Here is a 21,297-nt window from a genome sequence, read left to right on the forward strand (position 1 = left end):
CTCACCTCACCTCCCCTCACCTCACCTCTCACCTCACCTCCCCTCACCTCACCTCACCTCACCTCACCCTCACCCCACCTCACCCCACCCCCACCTCACCCCACCTCCCCACCTCACCCCACCCCACCTCACCCCCACCTCACCTCCCCACCCCACCTCCCCACCTCACCCTCACCCTCCCCACCTCTCCCCACCTCACACCCCTCACCTCACCTCACCTCACCTCACCCTCACCTCACCTCACCTCATCACCTCACCCCCTTACTGTTATCTTCCTCTACTTCCCTCTTCCTCCCTTTGTCCATCATTTTCTCCCATTCCTCTTTCAGTTCTTTCTTATCCTTCCTCTCTCCCTACCTCCCTCACCCAGTTTTTCCTCCTCCGTCTCTTTCCCCCTTCCTCCTTTCTTTAACCCTCTTCCGATTCTCCAGTTCCTCCTTCCACATCTTCCTTCCTTCCTTCCTCTTAAGGGGTAAGATGAGTGATGGTAATGATGATAACACACACACACACACACACACACACACACACACACACACACACACACACACACACACCCCTTTCCAGTACAGCACAGGAGTATGGGGAGGGAAGGGGGGGTACAAAAAATATATATATATACCTACATATAAGCCAGAGGTTCCACGCATGCATAAAACATATTAATTTGAATAGACAATGAGTTGAAATTAAGGTTGGTGGAGCCTGCTGACACCCGCCTGTGTTACCTCTGCTGGACCAGGCTGTATATTAGTGTGGCCTACAGTGTATAGTGTGTATTAGCGATGGGTGGCTATACTAGAACTATGGTGTGTATGGTGTGTATAGTATAGTGAATGGTGGGTGAGTGAAGTGTATTATGTGTAGTATATATTAAGTATGACCTGGAGTTTGTGTATGACGATTTTGTGTCTAGTGAATAATATGTATAGAGAAATACTACCTCATGATGACGTAGAGATAGTATTAAGTAATAAGTACAGTATAAAAAATGTATAGAGTTAAATAATGTGTATAAAGAAGTGAATCATACATTATTATACTGCACAGCATACTTATATTTCAAGGGGATAATCAGGTATGTATATGTATAAAATATAACCTAGATTAATACTCTGGGGGTGAGAAGTGTATGATATGTACACACACACACACACACACACACACACACACACACACACACACACACACCTCCCCTTACCAATACAGTTATATAAAATACCTCCACCTACACTATCATAATATACGTGTGTGTGTATGTGTACGTGTACGTGTGTGTGTGTATGTATGTATGTGTGTGTATGTATGTGTGTGTGTGTGTGTGTGTGTGTGTGTGTGTGTGTGCAGTGTAAACCTTGTAAGAGCTGTTAGTAAGACACCCAGGGGACCTCTTCTTCGGCCAGGGAGGTGACGGTGGACGGGAAGGTGAAGCTAATTTGCATAAACAAGCTAATTTTCTTTTACTACACCGTCCATTCCTTGCCACCTGAGTACTGCCCCTCCTCCTCCCCCAAGACACCCAACAGGCTGCCGATACAGTCTCTGTCTGTCTGTCTCTCTGTCTGTCTGTCTCTTTCTAGCGATGAGGAGAGAGAAGAGTAGAGAAGAGGAAACAAAGAAAGGTGAGGAGAAGAGAAAAGAGACAAGGCAAATAAGAGACAGAAAAGAATATAGAGAACAAGAGAGAGAGAGAGAGAGAGAGAGAGAGAGAGAGAACACCAATCCCCTTACCCTAACCCCTATTCCCTTATACTTCACACAATAAACATTCACTCACTACAGGAAGACCTTTGTAACAGAGAAGGTAAAATTATCCCCGTTTCAAATCTTCACTATACTCAAAAATCGCCTCAGAACTCAAAATATTCACTGTAAATGGAAGTCTGGAAGTCGAGGGGCACCATAATCCTTCACCCCCCCCCCTACCCCACCCACCCCAAAAAAGGGCAAATAACACGTCTTGGTTGATCCGGGATTCGAACCCTTGTCTCGAGTATTTGCCCACGATCTATCTATCTATACTTCTTTCACCAACTGGATTCGACGTGTTTTTGTTTTTGTTTTTTCATTTGTGATTATAAATTGTTCCAGGTTTAGGTTAGGTTTAGGTTAAGTTAGGACATGTTAGGTTAGGTTAGAAGGGTTGTGACTATAAACCACACTACCACCGCAACCACCCAGCACTCCACACCACAACCACAACTCCACAACCACACCCACACCACACCCACACCACGCCCACACCACCGCCCAGCACTCCACCAAAATGTATTCTTATGATAAATCTCCCCTTCGTACTTTAAGTGAATAGTGTAAAATACTGTCGTAAGTGGGTGGGCTGAGGTGGGTGGGTGGGTGGGCGGTGAGGGCGTCTCGGGGGAGATAGTTAAGTGTCTCGGTGATTTACGTGTTCACGCCACTCTGTCAAGCTCTAGGAACGAGGGAGAAGACCTGCTTGATTTACTGAGGTATGAGGGGCGTAGTTCTTCATGAGGGGGGTGTGAGGGGGTAAGGGGGGGAGAAAGGGTGCATGGTAGGAGGGAGGGATGAGGGAGGGAGGGAGAGAGGGAGGGAGGGTGCATGGTTGGGAGGGAAGGAGAATACATGGAAGAGAGGTCACAGAAGGCCAGAGGTAGGTCACAGAAGGCCAGTGGGAGGTCACAGAAGGCCAGTGGGAGGTCACAGAAGGCCAAGGAAGAGGTCACAGAAGGCCAGTGGGAGGTCACAGAAGGCCAGAAAGAGGTCACAGAAGGCCAGTGGGAGGTCACAGAAGGCCAAGGAAGATCAAAGGACGCCAGGAGAGGTCAAAGTAAGGTATGTAGATCCCCCTGAGTGACAGCAAACACAATCAACCCTTGTTGCTTAACCCCTTCTATCTCCCTCTCCCCCTTTCTCTACCAGTCCCTCCCATTCCTCATCTTCCTCTACCCATTTTTTATCAACCTCCCCTTATCCTCCATCCTCCTTCTCTCCTTATTACTCATCTATCATCCACCCTTTTTCCCCCTTTTTCTCTTGCCAAGCTTTTCTTCTCTCCTCTCTCTCTCTCTTGCTTCGTCTCCTCTCCCTCCCCTTCCTCTTAACTCTTCCTCCTTTTATCTCTAACTCTCAACCTATTTCTCCCCGCTCTCCCCCCACTTACCTCTTCTTCCTTTCTCCTCCCTCCCTCTCCTTCCCTTCCCTCCCCTCACCTTCCTCCCCTCACCTCCCTCCCTCTCCTTTCCTCCCCTCTTCTCTCCCCTTTCATCTCTCACCCTCTCACCTCTCTCCTTTCATCTCTCCTAAGAGCCTGTGGCCCAAAATAAGTTAGCAGGGCGGATGCTTCCCTTTGTTGAGGTTAGTGTAGAAAGGGAAGATTAAAGGAGGCGGAGGAGGAGGTGGGGAAGACGAGGAGGTGGGGAGGAGGAGGAGGGGGAAGAGGAAGAGGAGGAGGTGGGCAGGAGGTGGGGGAAGAGGAGGAGGTGGGGGGTAGAGAAGGAGGAGGAGAAGTCGTTGCTTAGTTATTCTACCACAGGGAAAGTAGAAGCAAGGTAGGGAAAATACAGAGGGAAATTATATATATATCTCCTCTTATTTAGGAAGAAGACGGTGTGATTATATATAGGGAGACAGGAGTGACGAGTCAGTAATGGTGTGTCAGGGGGAGGGGGAGAGGAGGGACGGAGGTTCACCCAGCCACCAACACCCCAACACCTCCAATCTCTGCCAGTACCTCCTCCTCCTCCTCCTCCTCCTCCTCCTCCTCCATCTTCTCCTCCTCCTTTCTCCATCTTCCTCCTCCTCCTCCATCACCCTCCAATGGCTGTCACCACAAATGAATAAATCTCTAAGCATAATAGACTCTGCCGGGGAAGACAGGGGATCCATCTTAGTGGTTACCTGTTGCTGGTGCTCGCTGCTCGCCTCCAATCAATCCACCTGTCCCCCCTCCCCCCCTCTCTCCACCACCCATCCATCTATCTATCTGTATCTACCATCAAGTCTTCTCTTCTCACCCTTCTTCCACCTCCCTCCCTGCCCCCCATCAATCCATCCTGACACATTTCAGGTCAGGTCAGGTTAGGTCAGGTCAACTCTACTCACCCGATCCGTTGCTGTTCGGTTTCGTCCAGCCTCTCCGCCCTCTTGATCACATCCAGGATGATCTTCGTCTCCGCCTCCGACAGAGAGTCCTGCCGGGTCACTGGTGCTGGTTGGCTCGTCGACCACCCCATCTTGAGTCTGGTGACGGAGGGAGAGGGGTGAGTGACTGCTGACGGAGGAAGGTGTTGAGTTAAAATAATAAGAATATTAACCTCAACAATAATGATCTAATATACAGGTTAAATTAATGGGAATAACTGTGAAGTTCTATACATGAATACTATCCTTACTAACCTAACCTAACCTAACCTAACCTAACCTAACCTAACCTAACCTAACCTAACCTAACCTAACCTAACCTAACCTAACCTAACCTAACCTATCCTAACCTAACCTAACCTAACCTAACCTAATCACACACACATACACTGTTGGTTCTCTTAACACACATACAGTACAAGGTTTTACAGGTCGTACATGGTGACAGGCACTTACTTGGCTCTGAGTGCCAGGTGACGGTCGTTAGGACACACCCACCGCTCCTGCGTGGGTTGGCTGCCCAGGCTGGCTCTCCTGACGATGGCTCCTCTTCCTGCTCCTCCTATTGGGCTACCTGCTACACTATTACTCCCCTTATTTCCTCCTCCACCTCCTCCAGGAAATCCCCCACCTCCTCCTCCTCCTCCTCCACCTCCTCCTGGAAATCCCCCTCCTCCTCCTCCTCCTCCACCAGGAAATCCCCCTCCTGCTGGTTTGCTCTCCATCCTGACTCCTTCTAGCTAGCAAGATGTGTCACGCTCCTTCCATGGCGGTGTGAGTCTCCTGCAGGATGCTGGTGGGGCCAAATCGCCTCAGGTCTAGTAATGCCCACCTCTACTGCTCCACGACCCCTCACTCACATGTTTACGGTGAAAAGTTCCTTCACTCACTCACTCACTTTATCTCTCTTATCTCCTTAATTATTACACCTTCTTCTATCTTTATTTTCTCACTCGTTATCTTTATTTTTGGTGTGGTTGAAGTGGAATGTCTCTGTCACGAGGAGTTGAGTGGAGGGATGGTGTTTGCTGTCTCACCTGATCCTTCCATTAATTACCTGAAAAGATAAAGTTCATTAATAAAACTCAAGGCAAAATTAAGATATTTTAATGAGACTCACCATAAGACTCTCAGGTAACTACAGGTAATAAGACTAATTAACAGCCGTAATTATCTAATTGAAATAAGCCCCTGAGGAAACTACCTGTACATCACGTCTTTTCACCCCCTAAGGTCTAAATACGCTGGTGTATTTCTATGCTTTAACACCTAAGGTCTTTCCCCACATACACTAAATTGGTTTATACTTTATACACAACATAAGAAGCTTTAAAATATACCACAAGTTATACAAATATACTCCACTACTTTGTTACAAATGTATAAACACTCAGAAAATGTTAGTCACAAATTGCAGGGTTTCTCATTGGTGGATCTCTCATTGGTGGATCTCTCATTGGTGGATTTCTATTGGTGGAGATTTTATAAGTGGAGCAACTTAGTGTGAGTCGGGAGTAAACATTCTCTCTAAACCCACACACACACACACACACACACACACACACACACACACACACATCAATATAGACCGAGATATCACCAAGCTTCGGTCAAGTCACCAAGGACTGTGAGAAATACTGAGAGACAAGGAGAATGGTGAGGCGATCAGAGACAAGGCGAGTAAGGCGATCAGAGACAAGGCGAGTGAGGCGATCAGAGACAAGGCGAGTGAGGCGAATACCCTTCAAAAACAAAACCAGGGTCCAGATAACAACAACAACAACAACAATCAAACAAAAACACCAAAGTAAAAAAAACACAAATAAACACAATTAACTAAGTTCTTTCCTAACTCACAATGAGACGAATAAACCACAACCCGATTTACTGGGAAAAAGACTCCAGGTATTCTGGTTTAGTCTAGGAAAAAAAAATAAAACATTGAGGTTTATTTTCATTCCACGCTGGAGAAAGGTTTGCCTGCTTACAGGATGTTGTTGTCTGTCATATGAAAAAAATAGTGAGTTTGTTTACGAGGGATTCTTGATGTTGTTTATCATATGAAAAAAAAATAGTGGAGATATTTACGAGGGATTTTGTATTCATATTAGGGCAAAATTTATATATATATCTCCCTGATTTTCTGGTTTATATTAGGGAATAAATAGCGTAAGTTGGTTCATGTTTGGGGGAAAATAATATCAGTGGGGATTTTTTCTTCTTCTGAACTAAAGTGTTGATGCTAGGGTAAAAAAAAATTAACTAGGGATGTTTTTGTTATTGACTTTCCGACACATTAGGGGAAAAATCATCTTGGTGGGGATATTATTTTTTTTGGTGTTCTGGTTCCTGTTAGGGTATAAAAAAAAGTCACGTAGTCTCGTCAATATCTTTATGGTGATACTAGGAAGAGAAGTTGCTTTTGGCGGACTGGACCTTAACTAAATATGACTTCATTTTTTTTCATTTTTTCCCCTGAATAATTTAATGAATATTCTGATGCCTTTTTTTTTTACATTTGAGAGAGAGAGAGAGAGAGAGAGAGAGAGAGAGAGAGAGAGAGAGAGAGAGAGAGGTGATGAATTCCCAGAAGAAGAAGTCACAAATGTCGATAAATAGAACGAATTTTTCTTCCTAAAGACAAGATGGAAGAAAATTAAGAGAACACGCAAGAAAACTCAAATCAGACCCCATTTCCTCGTCGGTAAATCAGAACCCCTACTCACGTACGTAACCATGTCAAAACCATCACGGACACGACAAGAACGGACAGAATAACATCACCACACATCACCACACATCACCACACATCACCACACATCAAAATCATGGTGTAACAAAACTCGAATGAATAAAGAGACAGACAGACAGACAGACAGAGACAGAAAGACACACAGACAGACAGACAGACAGACAGACAGACAGACAGACACAGACAGACAGACAGACAGACAGACAGACAGACAGACAGACATACAGACAAACACACGTATATTAACACACACCCACTTTCCTTCTCTCTTGCTATACTGCGTGGCCTAACAAGAGGAGACAGAGAGAGAGTGAGAGAGAGAGAGATTAAAAAAATATACAGACTTTTTTACACCTCCTTCCACAGCAGAGTGAAGCGTAAGGTAAAAGTCTTAAGTCTTTGGTCTTGTCTCATATACCTTACCAAGTTCTGTGCGTCATCAAAGGGCAATTTAGATGATAAATTCTGGAGTGAAAAAAGTCTAACCAAGAGACTGACTGACTGACTGACTGACCCCGTCCCTCCCTGACTGATATCACCTCTTGCTGACTTACACATTATAGACTGACAGATAGATGACAGACAGACAGACAGACAGACAGGTACATATATATATACTCATTCACACACATACATACATAGACATTCTCTCTCCCTCTTCACACACACACACACACACACACACACACACACACACACACACACACACCTATATAAACGTAAGATCATGAATCCCATCACCAAACACGAAACGAAAAAACACGACAAAATCCTCAAAAAACCTCAATTTAAACATACAACATCAAAGTTACATGAATCAACACAACATAAAACAAACGTTGAATAAATGTTGTATTATGTTGTGTTTCACATTGACAATAGCTGGTAGTTCAGTGTAGTAAAGGATAGAGTAATGGTTGTTTAAGAGTTATAAATCATATACTGGGGAATCAATATTATGGCTGACATATTCACCACAATATTACAGAGAGACCCCCTCACCTTTACTACCACAGTGCCTGATTATAGCCACACAGAGTCATTACGAGGACACCCACCTATCATACCTCCCCCCCCCCCCCCCCCCCCCACTTATTACAAACATACATACACAGTCAATAAAATCAATTAAATAAGTAAATAAGTCAATAAATAAATAAATAAATACCACCATAAATCACCCAGTTAATTACCTGTGTGGGAGAAACTAATTACCATAAACCAGCCTCCGTCAGGTACCTGTAGAAGGAGCTCAGTAGCACAGATCTCCTAAGGTAAAGCAACGTTCACCTGGAAGCGTTCATTTACGGTGAGAAGAATGATAGCAATAATTGTTTCCACCGTGGATGTTCGTATCTATCTATCTATCTATCTATTTATCTATCTATCTATCTATCTGTCTATCACAACAATATACACAGACAGCAAAAAACACACACATACACACACACACAAATACAGACACATAAACAGTCATGACAGCCAAATACACCCACGTCTCTTCTTCTCCTCTAACAACAACAACAACAACAACAATGTAAACAGGTGTACATCAACAAAAACAAACAAATTTACTTCCTCTAAAGGTGACTGAGTTTGTTTGTGTGTTGATGGTGAGGAGAGAGAGAGAGAGAGAGAGAGAGAGAGAGAGAGTATGTTCCCGGATATATTCAACACTAAATTAAGTCGAATACACTTTTAAAAAATAAATTACACTCTTTCTCTTTTAATATTCCGTGCTGCAGTTGAGATGAATAAAGCCCAAGGGAGAGGTGTGTGTGTGGGCGAGGTTTGGTGGCGTGTGTGTGTGTATGTGTGTGTATGTGTGTGTGTGGGTGTGTGTGTGTGTGTGTGTGTGGCATACTAGCACCCAGTATACACATGGCTGCGGTGTGCTTATTATACAACAGTGCTCATGCTGGGGGGTTGGGGGGGTGCCTACACACACACACACACACACACACACACACATACACCCACACCCACACACACACACACACACGTCGCCTCCAATGTAAAACACCTTGAACCAAGATATTATGATGCTAACGTTGACGCGATTTAGAGTGTGTATACGCAGAAGGAGTAGCAGTAGAAGTAGTAGTAGGAGGAGGAGGAAAAGGGTGAGGCTGAAGGGCATAAAAGAAGTACAATACCTCCCCTTTACTCTTTTTATTTTGAGGGCGGGTGGGGCGGGCGGGGCGGGGTGGGCGGGCGGGGGAGCGAGTAAAGCTTGAAACTCTCATCTGAATGACCCGTCTCCTTCTACTTCTTCAGGAGACGGTAGATTATATATAGCAGCACAGGCCTCAGAAAGCTTATCTCAGGTGGTGGTCCTTGGTCGTAATCTGGAGGTGGAAGGTGGGGTGGAAGGTGGGGTGGGGTGGGGAGGGATGGTGGGGATGTGGGGGTGGGGGGGTCTTTGTTTGTTTGTTTTTCCTTGATGTTCGTGTTATTTTTTTTCTCTTATATGAAAAAAACTTTAAAAAAAAATGAACTTAATATTAACGTTCAAGATGATGTAGAAAAATGTTAGTGAATTTGTTTACATTAAGTTGATAATATTAGTTGAGTGAATTAAGGTCCCAGGATGTATTTTATGCGTCCCAATAATGACTTAAAAGGGTATGGAATAAGTACATCAGTGAGAGGTGGAGTGTGTGTTAATATAGTTCATTTACTGTAGTATTCTGAAGGGATGATATGAATAAACCCAGATACTGATGCACCTTATAAACACTAAACCCAAAATTTACTTCTTTAGGATTTTTGATGGTATATAAAAACACTATCCTATTTTCCTCCGATGAAATTTACAGGTAGGATTGATGGTGGTGGCGGTGGCTGGGGGGGAGGGGGAGGAATGGTGAGGATTGATGACCTGGAGAGAGAGAGAGAGAGAGAGAGAGAGAGAGAGAGAGAGAGAGAGAGGGGGGAGTATGTATCACTCCGCCTCACGTAAAAGTAGGTCCAGCCAGCCAGCCAGCCAGCCAGCCAGCCACCAGCCAGCCAGCCAGCCAGCCAGCCAACCAGCCAGCCAGCCAGCCACTCTCAGCACCGTCTCTCACTCTGCATTTATCACCATGAAGTAAATAGCTCTTATATACCCAGGTGTGAATAATGCCAAGGGTGATCTTTGTGTCCGTCACTCTTAAATCTCGCGCCTAGAAGAGACACCTCGCCGTATGAATGAGGAAGTTTACCATAAAGCCACACGGTTAACTTAGTCTCCAGGAAGTGAAGTTTTATGGAAGGTTATGAAACTGTAGTAAAAGAGAATATATGATTTTAAATAAGACGATAAGATAATATTAGTTGAATTTAGACGACCAGAGATTAATGAAGATATGATATACTACGACTACGACGACTGTTACTACTACTACGACTACTACTCCTACGATTACTACTCCGACTACTACTACGACAATAACAATAACCATTCCAATTTTTCCCTACCATTCCTAGTAACCAATTTCCTTCACCATTCCCATTATTCCCTACCATTCCTAGTCCTCAAATTTTCTACCCTCAACACCATTATTTCCCTATTAACTCCCATACTTTCCTTACCCTAGTTTTCACCATTTCCCTAAAAACATTCATGGAATTCCCCCACATTTTCCCCCAAGGTCTGAGAATCACCAAAAGCCATCCAGTTGTCCCTAGTTCCTTTAGTTTCTCCCCTAAACACATATATACACGTTAGTTTTTCCCCCCACACACGAACGATAAACTTTCCCTGCCGTTAACTTCACCGATCGCCAAAGTTTCCCCGCAAACGGAAGTCTACTGGCAGTGTGTGTGTGTGTGTGTGTGTGTGTGTGTGTGTGTGTGTGTGTGTCCCACCTACCCACTACCACCACCCCTACCCACCAGCCAACCCCAACACCCACCACCACTACCACCACTACCACCACTACCACCAGCTACCACCATTACCAGACGCCACTAACATATATGAAGAGGCTGTCAGATAAATGTGCTCTGTGTGAGAGGTACAGACGCCTGGCCTCACTCTCCTCATCTTGATTCGGCGTGAGGCAAGAGGTGAGGGGAGAGAAAGAAAGAAGAGGAGAAAGTAAGAGGAGGGGGAGAGGAAGAGAAGTGTGAGGGAAGGGAAAGAGAGATGAGGAGAGATGGGAGAGGGATGGAAGAGTGTACAGTAGGGAGAGAAAGAGGGAAAAAGAGGACACACAGAGATGAGAGGGGAGAGAGAGAGAGTGGATAAGACTGCACAGGAGGTAAAAGGTGAGAGGGAAGAGGTAGAGAGGACAGACAGACAGACAGACAGACAGACATATAAACAGACATACATATAAACAGACAAACATATAGACAGAGACAGACAGACATATAAACAGACAAACATATAGACAGAGACAGACAGACAGACAGACAGAGACAGACAGACATACAGACAGACCAGGCATCTAGGACGTATCACCATAAGAATAAATCAAAGTAAACTACCAACTCATATAATTAAAAGAACCAGGGATAATTAACATAAGTATTTTCCTGTATACACACACACACACACACACACACACACACACACACACATAAATACAAATAAAACTAGTGTAAACAAAAAGCCGTAGTTAGCACACCATAAACCACGAACTTACGTAAACGACACGACACCCCGAGCACAACACCGGGTATAGTATAGGTTAGGGAGGGAGAGGGAGGGGGAGGGGAAGGAGGAGGGAGGGGGGGAGGGAAGGGAGGAGTGCTGCGTAAATGAATATAAAACATACAATTACTTATTCCTCCTCTTATTTCCCCCTCCCTGGAGTGAATATTCATACATGCAATGAGTAAATACACTAACTTACCTGCACACACACACACACACACACACACACACACACACACACACACGCCCGTATAACCCGTATAGACAAAGCCTTCATCAGCATAAGCGCCCACACACACACACACACTAAGACCGTACATACAGTAAGTGTAGGTCAGTCTATAACTCTTATCACCTGTTAGGGCTGTGAAAGGGATGATTAGAAACAATACCATAAGAAGGGGAGGTGGTGTATGGTAAACCCTCACACACACACACACACACACACACACACACACACACACACACCTACACCTACACCTACTTTAAGAGGCTTAAACTGGGACCCCTATCACTAACTACCTTCCTTGAATTAGACGTCTTAAACCACCAAGTTAGTGTGTGTGTGTGTGTGTGTGTGTGTGTGTGTGTGTGTGTGTGAATCATTTATAGCTACTCAAACCTTCATAAATTTCTCTAACTTAACAATTATCGTCTTGTATGTATATATAAATTCTAAGTTAATTTCACGGGAATTATTTTATTTATAATTTCATATTTACCCAACAGTTTCTGATTTAATTTCAGTAATAATAATAATAATAATAATAATAATAATAATAATAATAATAATAATAATATGACAAAATTGTGACCTGATCGACGGTAGTGGGGAATAATGAACCTATGTGACGTCATCCACTCACCACTGACGTCACGCGCTTACCTCTGACGTCATACCCTCGTCTGTATGACATCATGGCCGCCGTTTGGTCATACATAAGACGTCCCAGTAAGCTAACAGAATGTGTCACTTAAATTTACAAGTAATTCTGAGTTTAGGATCTTACGTTAGGTCATCTTAGCTTGTAGTGTAGTGCGTCAGGTCTAAAAAACTAAAGGGAACAAAGAATAACAAAATGCTGTAAAAAAATAGTGGTACGAAATAGACAAGTGAGAACAGATTAAATTAATTAGTTTCCGAATGAATTTATCTACCCCTCACCTCTCTCCCACTCCATCCCTCTCGCCCTTGGTCTCTCCCTCTGTCCCTCCTTCCCTCCCTCCCTCTCCCTTTCACAGAACTTTTCCACCAATATTGTAAAATAGCGATCATTTGATACATTACCCCGAGTTGCATCATTCATGGCTGGCAGGGAATTTATTTTAGAAGGACTTTTACCTGGAGCGTTAGGATGCAGGTGAAAAATTGCCAGCAGGTAAAACTGTGAACATTTTACGTGTGATCTAAAGCAGGTTAATGTTTGATGGCCACTCCAAAAAATCACTCACATGATTGCAATATTTGTTTGTCAAATTACCTCCATTAAACTAATCAGTCGTGATTTACACCTTCCTGAGTAAATAATTAAATGAATAGGTAAGTACGCGCGCACACACACACACACACACACACGTACATGTGTGTGTGTGTGTGTGTGTGTGTGTCTTTTAGGGAGGGGTGTAATAAATTATCTGGTCCATATGAAAACATTTCTTTAAACTCATATAACAAACTGTTTCTCTCTATTGTTTCAACATTTACAATAAAAAATCACATCGCCAAAACGTCACTTTTTTATATAGTCGTAAGAGACCAGCAAATTAGTTGTGCAAATTAGCAAGGTTGGCAAAATTTCGCAAATGAATCACAAATTTGCTGAATATTCATAACTCACTATAACTCTTGATATCTGTTCCGTTTTAGAACCTGGGAGAGGAAACACCGCGATCAACAACAACAACAACAAGACACTCACTCAGACGGACATCACAAAAATACGACAAAACATAAATAAAATACAAATATTACCATTAAAGAAAAAGGTTTCGATAATTCATATTAATTTGTTGAAAGTAGTATTTTTTGTTTGTTCCTTTTAAATGTACCAAAGGGTTTTAATGGCCGATTCTGTAAAAGAAATAAGCTTTGAAATCTAAATTGGAAACTTTTACACACTCTCTCTCTTACGCACTTTACACACCTGGAAACTCTCTCTCCAAACCTTACTCACGGCCCGAGAATATCCATTTAAAGTGACCCACCATTTGATTAATGCAATATATCCACATGCTTCTCTAATAGCCACAAGCGTCTATTATTACAAAGAGGATTGGTGATGGTAATAATGGTAGAGTAAGTAGTAGTAGTAGTAGTAGTAGTAGTAGTAGTAGTAGTAGTAGTAGTAGTAGTGGCGGTGGTGGTGGTGGTGATAGATTGTGAGAATGAACGATGAAGATGATGGCAATACTAAACAACAACAACAACAACAACAACAACAACAATAATAATAATAATAATAATAATAATAATAATAATAATAATAATAATAATAATAATAATAATAATAATAATAATAATATAAATCAATCAATATCAACCAAACATAGTCAGCGCGGCGTAAAAGTCTACGGTAAACGCCACCCATGTTTCACTTACTCCGGCAGATAAGATAAATTTCCCGTCTACCATAAAGGTTTCGTTAAATTAATGTTAGTTTATATTTTACATACATACATACATACATACATACATACATACATACATACATACATACATACATACATACATACATACAGTAACACTAGACCATTACAGTACGAAACGTCATGTAAGAGGATGATTGTGGCCCAGAAGGTCGACTCTCAGACACTATCTCACCCGCATCTCACCTCTACTGCTACACACCCCACCACCGCCTCCCCGAAACATGAGACAAATATGTATGCGTCAGAGCTACACGTGTCGTAAGCTGAAGGTAACATGTACGTTTCATGTATGTGTTCCTGGATGTACGCACATAAGCCACCACGCAGCCACGCACACCTCCCTCCTTCCCTCCCTACTCACCTGCTCCTGTTTTGTGCGTGTGTGTGTGTGTGTGTGTGTGTGTGTGTGTATGTGTGTGTATGTGTGTGTGTGTGTGTAATAATCCTCATTTACAATCACTAATCACAATAAACCTCCTCAATCACGCCAATCTTTAATCATCCACTACTTTCCCTAATCATTCCACAGACTTTAACCAATCATTACTTCACTTATGGTAACCAATCAAAACTCACATCACCAATAAATTATCACCTAAGGAAATTCATTTAGTGAGAGAGAAGAAAAATCAGAAGCTATGGTCATGAAGGAACACGGTGGGCAACTTAATTACCTATGATAATTAACCTATTACCTGTGTTGACGGTGAGTGGCAGGTGAGTCCTTAATGAATAAGACAAGGTAGATGATGTGAGGCTTGTGAATACCTGTATGTAATTGAGATAATGTGTAGTATAGGTCCTGTGTATATACCTACATGTGAGAGAATGTGAGAGGGAGAGACTACATATATACCTGTATTTGTGATGTTTGTATATACCTGCAGCAGATAATACGTCATGAATATCTAATGCGTGTGTTACAATGGAGCTCGTATGTAAACAGTGTCTTTGTAAACAGAAGAAGTTCCATGACATCGACTCTAGGCACGCACGCACACACGCACGCACGCACACACACACACACACACACACACACACACACACACTTGGTATCTCTGAGTTGCAGAGTGTCAAGGTTGAAACACAGGTAAGAGGATACAATGCAGCCAGGTACACCGTGACGTAGCTATGTAATCATGGCACCTGCATGGTTAAATACACACGTACCTACAGCTTATTGTGTATGATGACAGGGTTAATCAATGTTTATGTGCATGTCAACGCACGCATAACGCAGGGAATATTATGACGGAGAGTAAACAACTGTATTATCTGCATGAGTCTGTGTCGAACGTACATGCCAGAAACACACACACACACGCACACGCACACACGCACGCACACACACACACACAGCTCAGGCTTTCACCGACGAAGGAAAATAACCATTCACAACAAGTTTGGTCGAGTGAGAAAATAACGAAAACATACCTAATTTTACGGGTACTCTCACGCCCCCATTACCTAGATAACTGTGTTTGTCCATACACCCGGGGAAGGGGGAAGGAAGGGGAAGGGAAGGGAAAGAGGGGGAAGGGGAGGGGAAAGGACTGGGGAAGGAGGAGAAGGGAATGGGGACGAGGAAGGGAAAGGGGAATCGGAAGGAGAGACGAGAAGTGAAGGATAGGAAGAGAGGTCTGGTGAGGGGAAGAGGAAGGGAAGAGGGAAGGAGGAGGAGAGGGGGTCTAGGGCGTCGTTCCGGAGCCATAAAAATAAGTCTCTACTCCACGAAAATGTTTTAGAGAATTAGCTGAGGCATAACATTTTATTAGGCACAACAGAGGACTAACAAGGCGAGTCTCTCTCTCTCTCTCTCTCTCTCTCTCTCTCTCTTTTCTTTACCTACACGTAAGTCATGTAAGTTTTATAAGAGTCATGTACGCACCCTAACCACACCAACAAACCCACATGACTCAGATCTACATGTAAAGCACTCGTGCACTATTTGCCTAGACAACGACACTCATTCGGAGACAAATTTTCATCGTCAACACAGAGTGAGATAATTTACAAAGAGCAATTCGAACTAAAATTTCTTTTCAAACTCGTAAAGCTTTTTGTGTGTGTGTAGGGGATGGAAGTAAGGAGCGAGCACTCATTGTCTTTGCATTTAGGGGATTCTGTCTGTCTGTCTGTCTGTCTGTCTGTCTTCAGTTCGTCCTTCTTTTCTCTCTCTCTCTCCTGTCTCCTCTCTTTCTCCTGTCTCTCTCCTCTCTTTCTCTCTGTCTCTCTCCTCTCTTTCTCTTTGTATGTCTCCCCCCCCCTTCTCTCTCCTTCCCTCTACTCTCGCTCTTTGTCTCCCAACACACACCTGTCTCTCTCACTCAGTAATATTTCCCATTACGTCTCCCAATTGCAACAGTGAGCCACATTTACGGGTTAAGGGACCAAGTCACGTCCCTCAGGTCAAATGAACTAACCTGCCTCAAACAACTAACGTCTCTAATGGGCTCTAACGACAGACATATTGTAACTGAAAATAACAATTAACAAAACTATCAATAAAAATAATATAAATAAAAAAAAATATCAACGAAGATAATAATAAAATATAAAAAAAATAACAACAATAATAAAAATAACAGGAAAAATATCAACAAATATAACAAAAAAATATTAAAAAATCAACAATAACAACAAAAATAAAAAATAAAAAATAACTAAATAACAAAATAAAAATAACCAATTAAAAAAACAATAAAAAACAATAACAAAAAATAACAAAAATCAACAAAAATAAAAAAAAATAAAAAAAAAAATAAAAAAAATCTCTACCTGAATAAAACTGAAGTGAATATATTGTTTTTGTTTGATTACTTGCGTTTAATCAGTCCAATATTAACCACCTCTCCTGATCTGAGTGATGGATGTTTGGTTATCATAAATGAGGGAGTTATTTCTTTCCTAGGGATGGGGGGTGGGGGCGAGGGGGAGGGGGGGGGGTTAAGGCCACACATAATCATCTACTAAAAACGTTAACAATATAATAGAAGGTTTAATTATTTGTTTTTTTCTGACTTTGTGAATATTTTTATGTTATATATAAACAGTAATTTAGTTTAGCTTACCTGGTGACTGTCATTACCTCACATCACGTCACGTCACGTCACGTCACATCACGTCACATCACACCGGCTCTGTAAACAAGGAGAAATGTGTTAGTGATATATACACGCTCAAATTATCATCTATATACACATATTTTGTTATGGTTTAATCTTTGTAAAGTTATATGGGTTTGTATATCTGAATTTACGAGGAAATTCTTACTTACGAGAATTTTTTGAGAATTCGGTTTTAGATGTACGAACTCTTTTGAGAATCCGGTTTTAGAAAGAGACTCTCATAAGATCCAAAGTTTCAGGTAACCTCTTAGGCATAATTAAGTAGTCTGCCGGGAGCTACAAGTATAAGACCTGCTTTAACTATCTTGTAAGTACATTAGCATATGCAAATGTAAACCTGGAATTAGACCATAAAAAAAGGTCATGACATATTAACCTGACACGAATGCATCTTATTATTTTCTTGGGGTCTAATACAGTCCCTTAATGCTTTGGGGTGTAATACAGTCCCTTGTGAAAGTTAAACATCCAAAAAATACAATTATACACTATACTCCACCTTTGTATTCACTCCACTGTAATCTACACCATATCAACAGTAGCTTAAAAATGGAATGACGACTGTAACTTATTCTGTAACTCTCAGGAAAGTATTACAGCGGTGAAGTAATACAGTAAGGTGTGGAAAGTGATGGAGTATCTTCCTTAAGGGGGCTCTGTAAGATACAAAACATAAGGAGACTTTGTAAACACACGAAAGTAACTTGATATTCACTGACTCTGATTAAGATAGGGAACTCCACGATCTTGACCAGAGTCTCGAGGCACTTGTTATGTTATTATCCACCGTGTAATATTGTGTCGCCATCATCATCATCATCATCATCATCATCATCATCATCATCATCATCATCATTATTAGTAGTAGTATTGTTATCATCGACATCATTTTCGTTATTATTAATATCATTATAATCATTTTTATTGGCTGCCACTGTTGTAGAAGGGATATTTAGAGAAGCTAGTTTCCTCTGTGTGTGTGTCTGTGTGTGTGTGTGTGTGTGTGTGTGTGTGCGTGTGTCAGAAGCAACGGAGGGACCTTGGAGTCTTGTGGTCACTTTCTCCTCTATTACATTACATATTAATATCCCAATGGCTTATTCACCACGATCTCTCTCTCTCTCTCTCTCTCTCTCTCTCTCAAACAACACAAAACAAAACTTCACATTACTTCAAAATCTTCAAAAAGGACATCAATTTTCTATTAAAATTCTAATTAGGCGCCCAACACCTTACCCAAGAGGACAAACACAGAAAGCAATACTACACACATATATCCTCATAGACAGTCATTCCGAGATGGTTTTAGAGAGTGTTCCAGCTGTAGAGAGAGAGGTAGAGGTTGAGTGAAGAGGTGGGTGAGGAAGAGTAGAGAGGGGGGTAGAGGAGGAGGAGGAGGCATCACCATTGAAGAGGTCCATCTTGGCATTGCTTCTGGGGCATGAATATATCTCAGTCAAAATATGTGAGAGTGGACAGTACGGTACGTCAGTGATCGGAGGTGAATGGAGGTGAAGTGAGGTGAGCCCGGAAGCTGCCAGCCACCCTTCTGGATAAATTATGAGGTCGTGTGTTCCTGTGTGTTGTTGGTGTGTGTGTGTAGGAGGAGACGGGGGTATGGAGAAGGGTAGAATCGAGTGAGGAAAGGAGAGAGAGAGAGAGGAGGGAGACAAGAATAGAGTATTGAATAGAAAGAGGTGAAAAGTAAATAATGAAAGAAAGAAGAAAAAATTAGGAATAAAATTCGGGGACGAAAATAGGGGATGGGGAAGAGGAGGAGGAAGATGAGGAGGAGGAAGATGAGGAGGAGGAAGATGAGGAGGAGGAAGATGAGGAGGAAGAGTAGGAGAAGGAAGAGATAAAAAGAGGTTACCGCGCCCCATTAGCTCAAACAGCCTCATTAGTTGCTGATAAATGGTGTTTGGTGTCATGTCATTTCATTAGTTTGAGTCTCTCTCTCTCTCTCTCACTATCCCTGACACCCCCACCCCCCACCACCCCCCCTCCTCCTCCACCCATCAGCAACACGGGGCGTCACTTTGTGGGTTAATATAGGTATGTGTCCCCCTCCCCCCTCCCCTCACCTGACCCATGTGTGGCCCCCTGCCTGGCCCTCATCAAGCCATCATCGCCCGGGCTAAGTGACATCACCCTGGGGCGCCGCTCACACATAATGGAGTCAAGGACCTCACTAACTTACGTACATTAACTCCCCTCCCCCGCCTCCTCCTCACAAAAAATTATAATGAATAAATAAATAAATAAATAAATAAAAAATATATAAAATAACAACTAAAATCCAGTGTTTCATAAAGTTTGGTATAAATTTTCACGATTAAATTACGTTAATACATTTCATTATTACCAAAGTACTGAACAACCAAAAAGGCGGATAATAATTTAACGATATAGCAGTGGAATCCAACAATAAACAATGTCTTATCTACATTAACTAACAATACTAACACACCTAAATAGAAAAGTGTATTGATTTTCACCTATATACGACCCTACCTCTTCCTTCCTACACTACACCACGATCTAGTAATAATATTCAACAAAAACAACAACAGATCCTACCACCATCAATAAAATCTACGCTACTTCCACCAAACACAATATTCCTGATAAAATTTCAACCTCCATACACATACTGTCCAATTAAATCCCGGGAAGGTCAAAGTATCATATTTATTATTGGCTATTATGAGAGAGTATAGCGACCCACATGTGATTTCCTGGTTGGCAATGTGATAAAAATGGATTCGAAACCGTGATCTTCTATAGGTGGGTTCGTTGAGTCACTAATGAACCCCCATACGAGATGATGGGGACGCGGCTTATACTGGTTTTCTATTGTCAGCTCACCCAGGAAGTCACGGTGGCTGGGAGTAGGACAATGTATCAGACCAGGATTCAATGTTGCTGTCTGATTTGGTACACTGTGTGAGAACCCTGACAGATGCTCGACCATGACAGATACTCGACCCGACAGATACTCGACCCGACAGATACTCGATCCGACAGATACTCGACCCGACAGATACTTGACGCGACAGATACTCGACCCGACAGATACTCGATCCGACAGATACTCAACACTCACCAGCACTCCAACATCACCGCCTCCGAGGATAAGTAAACGCGATGTAAATGGAACACAGCAATCGACCAATCCTAAGAGACATTCACTCTAGTTCCTCTACCTAAACTATCTTCTACTCAATGATGTCACTAATTTAGGTACAAAACACACACACACACACACACACACACACACACACACACACACACACACACACGCAAATCTATAACAACAAATCATATAACAGTTGAATGACTAACCACACAACACGACATTAATAGAACTAGTAGATAGATCCAGTTTACAATACAGTAAGCCTTGTTCTGTGCTCTCAACAGCTTACAGGGAACAATCGGATCAATCGGATTTGTATATATATATGAAACTTCCCATCTCGTTACTTGCAGTCAATTACACACTGAAGGCCGGCAACTAGGGTACCCACATTACGGCAAATGTTCATGCTGAACAATGATTGCCCCCCCACCCCCTCCCCCCGAAAGACCCATCAAGTCAATGCAGTATATAGAAGATAGCAAACAAGACACACACACACACAGACACACACACACACACACACACACACACACACACACACACACACTCCTCCAGACAATTCCCCCACAAATCCTTTCCTGAGCTAAACTTAATGAGGTACTTCCCATAATCGTACAGGTTATCTACAGAACGACTCGCTACCTGTCTGAGCCCAGAGTAACAACGTCTACAGAATTAACCATCACACTAAAACGTCAAGGAACACGACACAACCACACGTTTCCTGAGTGTATTCTTGAAGCACCAACACACTTAAAAGATATGATCAGCACAACAACATAGGAAGGAAGGAAGAAAGAAAGGAAGGAAGGAAGGAAGGAAGGAAGGAAGGAAGGAAAGAAGGAAGGAAGGAAGGAAGGAA

General features: G+C 42.5%; 1 protein-coding gene and 1 long non-coding RNA gene across 2 annotated transcripts in view; both read right to left on the bottom strand.

The window, feature by feature from the left end:
* LOC121860874 (rabphilin-3A-like) overlaps positions 1 to 4,214 on the bottom strand; it is a 46,100-nt gene extending 41,886 nt beyond the window's left edge. Inside the window, exon 1 of the mRNA XM_042358238.1 lies at positions 4,084 to 4,214. Coding sequence (XP_042214172.1) covers positions 4,084 to 4,214 — 131 coding nt within the window. The remainder of the gene's footprint in view (positions 1 to 4,083) is intronic.
* Positions 4,215 to 4,803: 589 nt separating this feature from the next.
* Positions 4,804 to 21,297, bottom strand: part of LOC121861163 — a 130,570-nt gene continuing 114,076 nt past the window's right edge. Inside the window, exons 6-7 of the long non-coding RNA XR_006087984.1 lie at positions 17,237 to 17,305; positions 4,804 to 5,179 (exon numbers count right to left, since the gene is read on the bottom strand). This is a non-coding gene — a long non-coding RNA (uncharacterized LOC121861163). The remainder of the gene's footprint in view (positions 5,180 to 17,236; positions 17,306 to 21,297) is intronic.

Source organism: Homarus americanus, unplaced genomic scaffold, assembly GCF_018991925.1.
Source record: "Homarus americanus isolate GMGI-L3 unplaced genomic scaffold, GMGI_Hamer_2.0 scaffold52806, whole genome shotgun sequence".
NCBI lineage: Eukaryota > Metazoa > Arthropoda > Malacostraca > Decapoda > Nephropidae > Homarus > Homarus americanus.